General features: G+C 33.5%; 1 protein-coding gene across 2 annotated transcripts in view; it reads left to right on the plus strand.

Moving 5' to 3' along the window:
- The first annotated feature begins 1398 nt into the window (after window positions 1–1398).
- The window catches only part of LOC130892622 (venom carboxylesterase-6-like), a 33283-nt gene continuing 20267 nt past the window's right edge, over window positions 1399–14414 (plus strand). The window contains exons 1-5 of one of the 2 annotated variants that reach the window (XM_057798127.1): window positions 1399–1739; window positions 4761–4904; window positions 7467–7595; window positions 8937–9267; window positions 12728–12924. In XM_057798127.1, the coding sequence (XP_057654110.1) occupies window positions 1626–1739; window positions 4761–4904; window positions 7467–7595; window positions 8937–9267; window positions 12728–12924 (915 nt within the window). In that variant the 5' untranslated portion in view covers window positions 1399–1625. Of the gene's footprint in view, window positions 1740–4751; window positions 4905–7466; window positions 7596–8936; window positions 9268–12727; window positions 12925–14414 lie in introns of both variants that reach the window. The other variant, XM_057798126.1, reaches the window with a different exon arrangement.

Genomic DNA, 14414 nt, shown 5'->3' on the forward strand with positions numbered 1-14414 from the left:
ATACTGTAAAAGATTTGGTTTTCTTCAGGGATATTTGCATGTTAAAAGCTTTCGCTATTTGTTCAAACCTATACAGTAGCCTTTGTAAGTTATCTTCGCCTTCTGAGGTGATCGCTGCGCCATCAGCATAACATACTATTTTTTTCTTTGTTTCCCATCCGGTATCCTCTTCCAGCGCAGCGTGCTTTACCTCGTTTATAATCTCATCCATTACGATGCTGAACAATATCGGGCTGAGGCTGTCTCCTTGTCTGATACCGGCCGTCACAGGTATTCTAATGCTCAGTTTATTTTCCATGCTGATCTATGTGTAATTATCGGTGTTCAGTAAAGTTGTTACATCCCTCAATCGTACCCTATTAAATGCCAGATGACATCACTTCTTCCGCTAAAAATTTAGTGAAAAGTTGTTGTACTGCACTCATCAAGCTAATACCTCGATAATTTTGTGGATCGTTCTTTTCACCTTTTATGAAAATTGAAATCAAAATACTTTCTTCTCATTCTGATGATATACTCTAGGTGACAAGTATTTTATTGAAAATAGTACCTCCATACTTGATCATCTCGTTTGATATTTCGTCAATACCTTGAGCTTTTTGTTTTTCAGTTTAGTGACCATTTGTTGTGTTTTCTTCAAAGATATGGTACATTTCTCAATTTGTTCCTCATCTTGATGTAAGTTCTGTGTTGATGTACTTGTTGTTGAGTCTCTAAAGTACCTCTCCCATTTTTCCATAGTGATTTTTGTATTCTGTATGTACTCATTTATTTGCACCTTCTAGACCAAAATATTCATGTCATATTCAGATTTTGTAACGATGTTCTTAATTACCGTAGAAAAAGAAAACGTCACCATGGAAACCGAAATAATATTGCGTTTGGTTTAAAAGTTATGTACGCTGGACTACGGTGATGTATTAGCGAGTTATTGCTTATGGTAGCCTATCAACTGTGTCCTATCAGGCTAGGTGAAATCTACTACATCTTTAATGAAAAAAAGTCTTTAGGAGTAGACTCGAAAATTATTCAAACATTTCGAAACAATTCCGGATATTGAGATAGCACGACAAAGCAGGTAAAAACCATTCCAGTGATCCCTCAGTCGTAGATTGGTGATTATGTAAATTTCTATGTTAGCTTTCGTTTGTTTGTTTTTTGAAAAATTATTTATTGTACTCTTTTTATTACAACTTGTTAACGTATAATTAAAATATTTTTCAAACATCTTGATTAGTTAGTATAAATGTTTTTTCCAGTCTTATGCGACTAGTTCAAAAGTTTAAAAATAAATACAAAACTTGAAACAATTATACACAACTATTTATTTAGTGGAAAGCCATGATACAATATTTTCCATCATAAACTTTATACAAATAATTTTAGATAATTTACAGTTCATGATAATGTGAAACATCTACCTGGTTGGTACAAACTTTTCCATTTTTATTAAACATTCACTGCTACATATTCTGCATTTTTTGCGGAAAACAACTTTTTGATTGCATTGATAAGTATTTTTCCACATTTACTAATTTCTGTACTTTATACATTCATATTTATTCACCTCGCATATTAAGTATTCCATACATACCGTTGCACATATCTTATATAATATAAATAAAATGGAACATGCGAAGTTGGATCAGAAGTTTGTAGATCAAATCAAAATGGGGTGGACAGTATTTTTACTTTGTTTAGCTCCAGTGCTCTTCGAAAACAGTATAGGTGCAAGTAGCGTGAGTATTAAAATTATCATTTAAATCTTATTAAAATATTTGTAGGTAGATATTATTAAAAAGTGATAAGTTTTTTATTTCTTTATCTCTATCGACTTTAATCTTTTCATATACTACACTTATTTCAACAGTTTTTATAATTTCACTGCCAAGAATAAAATTAGTGTCAATTTTAGAAATTTTGAATTTTTGAACCAATATTTTGTTAGGTTTGCTAGAAAAAAATTATAATTTTGATGAAAATTTATCTAAAGTATCAATCAATTTGATTAATTTCCAATTGAAGCAAAAAAAATAATCGGCTTCAATATTGATTATATAGAAACCTTTATATAGAAGCTTGTAAATCAGATGTATACCTTTAAGTCCTATTGGGGCTTCTGCTGTAGGACCTTATTATACAATTCGAAGCTAAAAGGATCGCATATACGTTGTGAAGTCCATGAGTTCCTGGCTTCATATAGTAACTAGAGTACGTTCGCAAATATCTTTATGCACGCATCAGTAATATGTATCAACAAGCTTTTCAAAAAGCTTAATCTTCATCGATCAATTTCATAATAGTAAAGCTTTAACGACAACTTAGTCAAGTTGTAGTCTTGCGCTGTTTCAAAATTGTTAACTAAAGGTGACTTGTGTCCATAATTCAACAATTAAAAATTGGTTAAAAGTAATCAAATACAAAATTATCGAAAAAAAGATAGGCTTCACGAATGTGGCCTCACAGAAATTGATTATAGCTCTGATCTAGCTTAGTCCTTCTTTTTGAAAAGTGTGTAGAAATGAAGGAATAATATACATAATCACAGTTTTTTATATTTGTGACCTTTCTATATTAGGCTAAGAACTCATTCACCACACTACGTATATCCTTAATGAATTATAGGCTGGAGTAGCTAAACATGTGAGAACCAGTCTTCCAAACCGAATCGTTAACTGTGAGTAATGCTGTCAAATGATATGATCTTAAAACTCTCATACTGAAGATCTGCTATAAAAGGCATAACTGATGTGCTCTACGTCCAGCTCTTTTTGAGTGCCAAGTCATCCTGTTAACAAGGGTAATAACGAGGCTGTTTGGCTCCTCAGGCAGCAAATACAATAATTGACGTAGAGTCCTATATTGGCGTAACCAAAAATGTGCCTATCACAAAGAAATCTCTACAGCGATAAATGGAAGCAACTGATATAAATAATGGCAAACATAAATGAGCCTTATAATTAGCTCAATGGTGTTTCAAATGAACAAGTTTACCTAAACCGTCATCCCCATTTCCATTGATATGGAATAACGCTGGTACATAGATGAGGAAGATTGCTCAGGCAGTTGCACGTGCAACGTTCAAGCACATTGGAAAGTCTTACAATTCACTCAGTGATGTTAAATGTGCTGTTCGAATTTTCAAACCACATAGAATCTTGATCCCATTTACGAATCAAAGAAATACATCCGAAATGGGTGGTAAATGATCTCGTTTTCGATCCTTCTTACCATCCTTCGATTCCGTTCCTTCATTAAAGTGATAGAATCGTTCACTTCCAGCTGTTCTACTCCTCTAACCAATCCTACAAATAAATAGAATACCTTCATAACGTTTAAATCTTAGTTGCAACACCAGCGTTGATTTCAAATTGAGGTGTAAGCCATCGATACCAAACTAGATAAATCAGTTTTTGAGAAAGCTACTGAGCCAGTCAAAAGCCTTCGCTATGCCCAGTGGTATTGCTCAGAATTTTCCATATTTCTCTATAGCTTCAGTACAATACGTTGGTGATATAGTCTAGAAGATCTCCGATTGATCTATATTTACGAAAGCCGTATTGATGGTCACTGATGATGTTAACAGACTCAAGTTATCTCAAGATTTGCTGATTAACGACTTTCTCCATGACCTTGGCAATGGCTGGGACTAAAACAATCGGACGGTAGTTATCTTTTTTTATTTTTTGGAATGACCCGAGCAAATTTCTACATTGCAGGGAAGAGACCTCTTTTATATTAGAGGAAAAAGAGTTTACATAGCGGACTTGTTAGTTCAACTACGCATATATTGAATGCGATTGATGGTATTCCATAAGGTCAGTGGGTCTATTGATGTCCAAACCTTTAAGAAGTTTTGCCACATCTCGGTGTCAAAATTCTATTTCTGGCATCAATTAACCAACTCCTGATAGGCTGGGTGGTAGCTTTTTCCACTAATCAATAGTTGAATTTGATGCATACATACGACCCAACAAGTCTGCTTTCTCTTTTGTGCCAACTGCGATTCACCTATCTTCTACAGATAAAGATAGAATTTTTGACTTACAAAAGCCTTGGCTGACTGCTTTTGTTACAGACCAGAGAGACCTTGATCCATTTAGACAATTGAGAAGTTTGTTCTGGATTTTTCAATATATCGTTCTTTGTAAGTATCTATGGTTTACTTGCAGGTATTTGTCGAGATGGCAAAGTTTGTTTGACTTTCGGTACTAGGATTTCAGCGTCATTTGCGATGAGCAGCATTTTTGTTGTTGACTGCTTTAATGCAGTTTTTATCAAACCATTGATTATTGTCAGTAAGGATTATGGGCTTCCATACCTGCCAAGATTACTTACAAAATCTCGTCTGCATACATTGAAGGGTCATTGGAATTGAAGCAAACATCATTTCAAGGAAACATAAAAAGGAAAACCTATAAATATTTCCATTTGGCCGATCTATAATGCCAAACTTTATGTCGTCTAGATGAATCTTGAATTTGGATTCCTATTTCACACGTTGCTGTACTTGGATTGTAATCTAATGTGTGGATGTACTGTCGCGTTGTACAGATCAAGGTCTGTTGTTGGAAACTGTTAAAAACAGGTTTAAGAATCAAATTTGATAAGATCAGTGCAATTTATACTATATCCTTGTATTTTCAACAATCAAAATTTGGTTAAAAATCTTATTGATCATTATTGTTATTCATTGCACAATATTTTAATAAATTACATAGGTACTCCGATTTATTTTTAATTCAAATTAGGTGCTCCAGACTACCAAAAATTTTGAAAAATTGAAAATTAGAGACGGCTTAATCAGAGGTACAGTTGAACAAACCATAGGAAATGGAACAAAATACTATCGATTTCTAGGCATACCATACGCCGAACCTCCAGTAGGAGATCTGAGATTTGAGGTAATGTATATGTTTAAGAAAAATCACTTCATTTTAGTTCTGTGATGTGTTGACTTTGACTTGATTCGTCTATTTCCATTATTTAAAAAACAAATTGGAAATTTCAAAATTAAGTTACTTCGACAGTATATTTCTGGTCCATGAATTCATTAACAAATACCACTTCGGAAGCAACTAGACACCAATTTAGATTGCTTTCACAATTATGTTTTACAAAATTTGTGTGTTTTCAAATGTTTGGTATTCATCTCAAGTCTTAGCGAAAGGTTGGATGTCATTTACACGCTTGTAAGTGCGTCAGTTTGTTCCAGGCAGGCAAACATGAAGGACGTGGGAATTTAAGTTATATCGAATTCCATATGCCCAATTCATTCCATTCCAAACGTGCACGGACTAGATATTAATAAAAACAGATATAAATCGACAGATCGTAGCGACAAATTAGTAACAAAACATCATGCTGCTCAGATAAATAATTTCAATAAAATCACACCTGTCTATATTTTCTGGGTGGATAAAATGTGAAAACTTGACTCCCCATTCGCGGTTACGGGTTGAAAAAAGCTAGACAAGGAATCATTTTTTTGTTGATTTCAATCAAAAGATTCTCTCGGTACTGATAAGACTCTATTGTAATGAACAGATTTTTAATAGTTGGCAAACTTTGTTATCACATTCTAAGCTATTTTTTGTTCTCGTTTTGTCCCAATCCTATTGAAAGGGTTGAGCTGTGTCTTTCACAATTGCCAGTAGAAATCTTGCAACTCGCTTCAGACAATAACTTTGAATATATTCGTAATTAGATTAGATGCGCTGGGGCGAGAAGACTACTTTCCTCTTCTGTCTTTAAGAAGCTTTTATCTATCGACAGCGTCACATTTTTTTGGTTTATTGCAGAAAAATAAGAGCTATTGGCAGTATTCCTGATGTTCCTGTGAAATAGTATTTCACCGGAGAGTATGTAGTAATTATCTTTGCCCAATGAAAAGGTCTTTTGGGACTAGTTGGTACAATAAAAAAAATCTCTTTAATTGTTTTATGGCTTTTCAAGAAATCTCGAAGAGGTTGTGGTCCTATGAAAGACGAAGGCGTCACAACGTCTTTTTTGATAAGTGATCAGCTTGTTTATTGTCGTGAACTTCGGTGTGGCCGGGTACTCATATTAGAGTAACGTTGTTGTTTTCTCCCAATGAATTCAGAGATTGTGCCCATTCCCTTACTAGATCTAACTAAATTTTAAACTAGTTAGGTGCTTGGACAGCTGCTCTGTTATATGATAAATTTCATGAATAAATATCTTTGAATTGCGGTAGTTACTTTGTGCTTAATGAGCTTATAGGTTTTGGTAAAGCTTAATTTGGAAGACATGGTATCCGTCAGATCTATAGACATCGAAATATATGAAAGCTATAAAGGTTATGATTCGCACAATGGATTTGAACATCCAGTTCATCATTTTAGATTTTAGGACCAATTGGACTCATTATTCTGCAACAGTTGCAAAAAAATTTGTGGCTAATAGCTTATTGCTTGCAGCTGATATTTCAGTAACTACATAACAACACTTTGTATGGTTTATATGTTCTTTAACAAGTTTTCAAAGCGAAGAACTTTGATATCTTTAATTATATTCTATCAAATTTTAATGACTTCAAATAACTCAAGCAAGACGTTTGTAAGCAATGAAATAACATGTGTGTGTGTTTTTTGTGGGGACCTTAGTCGCTAGCTTGTCTCTTACTAAGCTGTCTCCAATGAGTACCTGGTGTTCACCAAGGACTCTGGACGAAGCTTCTGTTTTAATACGGTTTCCCAATTCCCGCGGGATAGTTCGAAACAGGGGCACACAAAAAAATACATGCTCAGCATTTTGTTTCCACCAGACCAAAACGGATACTCGGGAGACATGCCGTACATAAAACGATACAGGTACTCACAGGAGCATCCATACCCTAATATCATCTGCGTCAAGTTATGATTGACCTCACGGTTCACCCAGGTGTCTATTTGTGAAATAAGACGGTAAGTCTATCGAACATATTCCGTCGTTGTAGGCTGTTTTTCCGATATTCATTCATGAGTGTTGCTTGGGTTAGTTCTGTAGAACCTTTTCGCCGGTAGAGAGCACTTCACATCAAATGAGCTCATAGGTAGCTTTCCGGCTATAACGCACACTGCGTCTTAGGACACCGTGTGGTAAACGTTTGCACTCTCAAGGCACCCAGTCGATATACTGGCATTAACTAACCCCGTAATTCTTGTATTTTTAATATATCGGCCCATATACCATAATAACATAAGTAGAACGGAAGTCACTACATCTATTTCCTCTTTTTCTACTTCTGACCTCATATGTTGGATTTTAATTTTGCTAAGACTATTCTGACCATCGCAGCTTTGTAGTTTAAGTGTTTTGTCTGTTGTTTAAAGTTAAGCGTCTATCATTCTGATTCATCCTCAAAATTGTTTGGAATAGCTTTAAAGGGAGAGAGATCCATAAAACAATTATATAAGTTATTTTCTGTGTATAGTTTTTGATAAATACCACAAATATCATTCCAGCCGCCAAGGCAAAATAGAAAATGGAGTGGAGTTTTGAATGCTACAACAGATGCATCACAATGCGTTCAAGGTACACAATCTGCTAAAGGATCAGAAGACTGTCTTTACATAAATGTATATACACCAAATGTAAGTATCATTTTTTGATATAGTTAATTTGAGTGTACGAGGACGAGTAGATTTGAAAAATGTGATTGTGTCAGAATTATTTGCCAAATGAATATAATTTTTTTCTGTCTTGTATAAAAACGATTATCTAAGTAGTGTTAATTTTTCGTGTATTGAAGTGGTTGTCAGTATCCACATATATATGCGCCATATAATCCAGTTATTATATAAATTTGGAAACGTTATGATATGGGAAGCCTACAGAAGCTTCAATTGAAAATGTCGTCCAATATTTTCTTGTGCATTTGCCTTCTTCTTGAAAAGAAGATTAGATTCAGTTTCATTTCCTAAAAATTTATGTTTTCCGTTTAGATTAGATTTTTTGAATGCCCACAATTTTCACGATTATTAAAGAAGAAGAAGCTCATTCTCCCACAGGAATCTCTTTTTAGTTCGATACACTCGACATAGCGACGCTCATATTTCCTTAAATTCTCTGAGAGATATGTTTTTTCGAGATTTGAAAAATAAACCTACATGGCGAGTGGCCTTATCAAGCTTGGGAACAAATAGGAGTTACAAGGGACCAAACCTGGAAAATATGGAGGAAATAACAGCAGTTCCTATTCTAATTTGACACTGACGAGAGTGGAAAGTGACCTGGTCCATTATCATGGTAGAAAAATACTTTTTTCTTCGCCCTATTTTCTTGAACTCGGCTTTGAATCGGTCCAATAATTTATCATAGTCGAGTCTTGTGACTGTGCTGCTCTTCTCCAAGTAGACAATGTAGATCACCCCTTGTGAATCCCAGAATTCGATAGGAAAGTATTCTCTTTCTATGCAGCACGTTAATCGGATTAATTCCACTATTTCAACTGTTCCTTAGACTCTGGTGTGTACCAGCGGATCCAAATTTCGACAAATATCACATAAGGATGCAGACACTTCTTCAGATTGCGCTTAAATAGGCTCAAATAATGATTGTCCGGAGTGTTCAAAGGCGGCTCCCATGACGCCGACAGCTTTCTCATGCTCAAAAGTCCATGCAGGATATGACTCGCACGATTTTTTGAAATGCTTACTTGCTAAGCTATCTCATCAAACACCGATTTACGATCATGATAAACCAATTTTTAAAGGTTGCTATTGAACGAAAAGAGTCACCGTAAACAGTATCTAAATTCAAGATATGGACAAAAACAAAAATACAAACCCGATCTGGTTGATATTTCCACAGTATCCGTCGTACTACATGATAGTAAATTGCGATACTGGTGCTATCGGGCGGTGAGAGCAACTACTTATCCGATAGCTCTCGTATTTCTAATACGATCTTTTAAATTCTTTTTTATTCTGTAGTTACAGGGAAATTTATCCGTTATGGTATGGATTTATGGAGGAGCATTTATCAATGGCAACTCCTCTTACGAAAATTACCCTCCAGATTTCTTCCTTGATCACAATGTCGTTTTTGTTTCTTTCAATTACCGTCTAGGAATATTCGGATTTTTGAGTACAGGAGATTTGGTAGCGCCAGGAAATGCAGCTCTCAAAGATCAACAGTTAGCTCTGAATTGGGTACAAGAAAATATTAAATACTTTGGGGGCGATCCCAAGAAGGTTACGATTTTTGGAGAAAGTGCCGGGGCTGTTGCTGTTTCTTATCAACTTCAATCTACACGATCAAGAGGTAATTCAATTCAACATATTTTATAACTGCTTACATATTTTTTCTGTAGTAGTAAGTAATTAAAATTAACGTAGTTTCCTTAACGATTTCTGTTATGTGATATTAACATTTTGTGATTGTAAATATTTGCCGAAGAATGCAGCATGAAGACTGAATAACTAATATTTTCATTGTACTTGTTCTTAACAGCTTATTATTTCTGTCTGCTATTTGCTGGTTTGCACAAAGTCGTGAATCACAGAAGAGATGCAGTTTTCTAGAAACGAACGGTCAAAATACCTATCATACCTACCTAAAGAAACTATGGCTCTATCCGAAAATAATGAGAATATCTGGGCATATAAAGGTCACGACAGGAATAAAATTGATGAGACAATGAATGCGATTAATTTACAAGTATATAACTTTTCATCAGGTAGGATGCCATGACACTTCACTAAGATAAATAATCTTTCAACTACAAGGTGTTTCCTAAAAAGGTGCTCGCGTCTCTAGAATAGATAGAGAACTAAAAAATATTTGGGGTTTGCTCAATAAAGAATTTTCGTAAATCCATACGTATTCAAGGTGAAGGGCGTTGAAGATAAAACAATTATAAATATTTTTTACGATTTTGCCCCAACTACTGACAACATTGAATGAAAATTTTTTACGAATACGTTTTGGAAGCCGATACATCAAATGAAGTAGTGAGTTGTGCAGAAAAGTTCCATCAAAGAAAATCCAAATAAAAATACAATTAGAGCCATTGAACGACGTTGTCGAGAAACTGGGAATTTGAGACCTAAAAAAATATATTGTGGTAGGCCAAGACCAACAAGAACCATTAATAAAGAAAACATGATTTTGAATTTAGTTGATCAAAATCCAACAGTTAACGTAAGGAATATCGCAAGACAAACAAATACGTCTTCTTCTAGTACTTGGAGGATATTTAAAGAATAACAGTTTATCATTACAGACAAGTCCAAGGTATGTTTAACTCCCATACTAGTGTGATGAGAATTAAAGTTAATGTCTGGGCAGCAACTTTAGGTAACAAATTAATAGGTAATTACTTTCTACCCGAAAATTTAAATGGTGATATATAAGTGGATTCTTTAAGCAATCATTTATTCGAGATATTAGAAGATTTAACACTAAACGAGCGAAGATCTGTTCACGATGGAGCTCTACCGTACTTTGATAGTCATAAGTGTCTTAATTGGCCAAATCGATGGATTGGTAGAGATGCAGAAGCTCTGATTCATTATCATGTGATTTTAATCCCTTAGATTACACAGTTTGGCCGTATCTTAAAAAAAAGGTAATGCCACAGAGATAAATTCACCTCAAGAATTGAAAGACAGGATTCAATGTCACTTTAAAAATCTCATAGCTGACTCCCAAACGTTTAGAAGATTAATGGATTCTTTAGAAAAAAGCATAGACTTATATATTCATGAAAGCGGAGGAATTATTAGCCTTAGGTAGAGAACTTTTGTGGAATAAATAAGGAAAAACATGATGATGGGTAGAAGCATAACGGAAAAATTTTGAGCTATAACTGAAGTATCCTCGATGTTTACCGCCTTTGTGAGACACATAATCAGGAAGAATAAGACAAATACTAACAAGAAAGGTAATTGTGTAGAAAAAAAAACTCGTCACTGCTTAGAACTTGCCACAGGATGAAATGGGAATATATTTAGTTTTATCAATAAATTCCATGCATAAAACAAAATTATAACCATTAAAAATTAGAAGGAGAATGAAATAGAACATTTTGAGAGCTAAAAAGTTTAAAACGACATCATCAGCAAAAACTCACCAAATTCTAAGATGCTACCAGTTAAATATTTAAATTTTGCTTTTTTAATTATATATTTCCAAATACGTCCTACGTGGTGGACTTATCTTCAGAAAATAATTTCCACGTATTTCTCTTGGCCACTTTTGTTATAATATTTTTTCCCTGAAGCTGTAATATAATCTGTTATTGAGATTCGGTACTTACTTTTAAAAGCAAATACTATGGGAACAATCAACATGTTTCATGATGCATCAAACCGTAAATTCTTAAATTTGTATAGGATTTATACAGGGTGTCCCACGACGAGTTAAACCTATCAGTATATGGCAAAATTGTTATAGTGAAATCATAAAAATTTCTACGTTTGGGTTTTCCTATACGATCTTCTTAACTAAAATATTTTTAAAGATGGCCAACTTCCAGTTCTACGGGAAGTCGAATGTAGCTTTGTTTTTTTAAATATAAAATCCTGTATATTAATACAATTTTGAAATCTACGTAAAATTTTAGTATACTTTTTTCTGAAAACTTTTTTCAATAAATGCATACTTTTTGAGTTAATAATTCTTTTGTAAAAAATTTGACCGTTGCAGACTCTTATAAATAATTTTTTAAGAGGATACCCATAAAGATATGAAAATAGTTTCTGTTCAATTGCTTTAAGCAAGATCAGATGTATTTGAATGTATGCTGAGAAATGTTTCATTTTATACAAGTTGTGTATAAAAAGTGTTCAAAGTTTAAATTCATAAATATCAAATTTCTTCATTTTTTTAAATCGAACCATACAGTTTTTTCTATTTTAATGCATTCAGAGGTAAAAAATAAGGCAATTTTATGTATGCTTTCCTATACCTAAACCTAACCGTTATCCAGATATTAAATGTTTTTGTAAATTTTTAGAGATGCAGATGTGGTCTAAATTTTATTTTGATCCGTTGATACAAGAAATAAAAATTCACCTTGTCAAGGTCTGTAAAAAAAGCCTACTAATGGATACATAGAAAATTAAAATTTGATAAAAATACAATAATTTAAAACCTCTAATATCTGGAAATCGACTAAAAGTTGGTATAAGATTAGTTAATACAATTTGATTTGATTTTTTTCACAGATCTTGACAAGATAAAGAAAAATACTTTTTCATTTCTTAGTGCTTGTATCAACGGGTCAAAATAAAATTTAGACCACACCTGCATCTATAAAAATTTAAAAAAACCATTTAATATCTGGTTAAGGGTAAGATTTTGATATAGGAAAGTATAGATGAATTTGCCTAATTTTTTACCCCTGAATGCATTAAAATAGAAAAAACCGGGTGGTTCGGTTTAAAAGATAAAGAAATTTGATATTTATGAAGAATACTTTATACTAGTCGGCTATCTTTTAAAATATTTTAGTTGAAAAGATTGTATCCAAAATCCCAAACGTAGAAATTTTCATTAATATTTTACCATATACAGATAGTTTTAACTCGCCTTAGGACACCCTGTATAAGTTCACAAACTTTTGCATAATATCTACACTCGAATTTGAAATTTATTTTTCGAATTAAATACGGACAAGGTCTCGAAATAATTTTTTGAGGACATAGTTAATACAATAATTCTAAGAAAATATATAAATGTAATGATCCTCGAAATAATACAAAGATTTTAATTGTTAAAGGTTTATTTCGGAGTGCTATCATGCAAAGTGGAAATACTTTATGTTTATGGGCTTTAAACCGACGAGCTAGAGAAATAGCTTTCAACACTGGAAAATTATTGAACATAAATACTTCAAATTCATCCGTGTTGGTGGAAGGCTTGAAAAAAGTGAATTATAGCACCTTGCATCAATTCTCGCTTTTGGTAGCTACAGTGGTATGTAATAATTGTTATTATAAGGATGTTAGGACAAAAAATACGTACATTTATAGACAGTTTCTCGTAATTTGCCAGTTATCAAAAGTCCTAAGTAAAAAGATTACGTCTCAATTAGATGTTTAGTTTTGAGTATGGAAAAAGAAAACGAATGAATTAAATGTACAAAATCAAGATTTGAAGAAATCGTTTACGGTAAATCAGTTTGTAAGGATTGGAATAGCCAGACAATCAATTGACGACATCTGTCGGCGTGTTGAGATATGGATTTCGATTGGGACAAAGTTAAGATAAGACAGAAAAGCAAACAAATGGATAGAATAGCTTTGGTTAAAGCGGATCACGCAAAAATGGGAGTCATTTTCCGAAAATTGGACAAAAAATTCCAAATCGATAGGAAATATGTAAGCAACATTCTAAAGGAACAGAATGTAGTTCGAAAATCGGCACCCAAATATTGTGAGACGCAACAAATTAAAATCAAGACGTAGATGTTTGACGAGAGTCAAACGACAAATAATAAGAGTTTAACTCTAAAGTGTTGTATGTTTGGCGGTATATTCTTGTAGCTGCTCTCCAGCATACATTTGTTTTTCTGGAAATTTTATAACCGCCAACTATATAAAAAAGAGTGTGTTAGATCTAGATGAATGCAGTTCAAATATAAAGAACATTCTGAAGGAAATTTTGTGTTTTGAACAGATACAGTAACTGCTTATTATGCAAAGGACGTTGTCGGATGTTTTCCAGCCTGGAAATGTTTCTGGTGTGCCTTAACTGGAGTCAATTAAACTTTTGTTGCGAAATTTCAAACGACACGTATATTCTGAGGTTTGTGAAGCAACTACACATGCAGAGTTGAAAATGATTATTTTGAGAAAACTCCGGCAAACGCCAGATTCAGTATTTCATAATTTTTAATAGAACATTTGAAAACAAAAATTAGGAAAGCCCGCGGACTAGGTGCTGATTCAGGTATATAAAAATATAAAATGTGTGTAATCATAGTGTAGTAAATATTGTTGCATAGAATAAAGTGCAAATCATTCAATTAAAACAAACAGTTTGTACGGATTTTTGTCCCCATATATTCTAGATATTGTTATCAAAAGTGATTTATAATTTTCTCTACAGGGTGTTCCGAAACTTGATGCGAAAAATTCGGGATTGAGTGGATGACGTGAAAATAATGCTGTGACATAAAACAAATTTCTCATACGACCTTTCGTTTCTGAGTTATAGGCGTTTAAAATTGCGAAATTGGAGCTTATATTTAAGTATACTTTCTAAATTTTACATTCGAGCATTAGGAGTTTTTAATGGATGATTACGTATGTCCATGTAGTGTGTTTTACGGAATAAATAATTGTAGACTATCTGAAGGGCAGGGACGACTCATGCCCAATGGTTAACAAAAGAAAAAAGCGTTCCTGGAATATATGACAAACAAAACACCAACGCTTCTCAAAAGATCTAGAACATGACTTCTA

The sequence above is a fragment of the Diorhabda carinulata genome, chromosome 4 (genome assembly GCF_026250575.1).
Source record: "Diorhabda carinulata isolate Delta chromosome 4, icDioCari1.1, whole genome shotgun sequence".
Lineage (NCBI taxonomy): Eukaryota > Metazoa > Arthropoda > Insecta > Coleoptera > Chrysomelidae > Diorhabda > Diorhabda carinulata.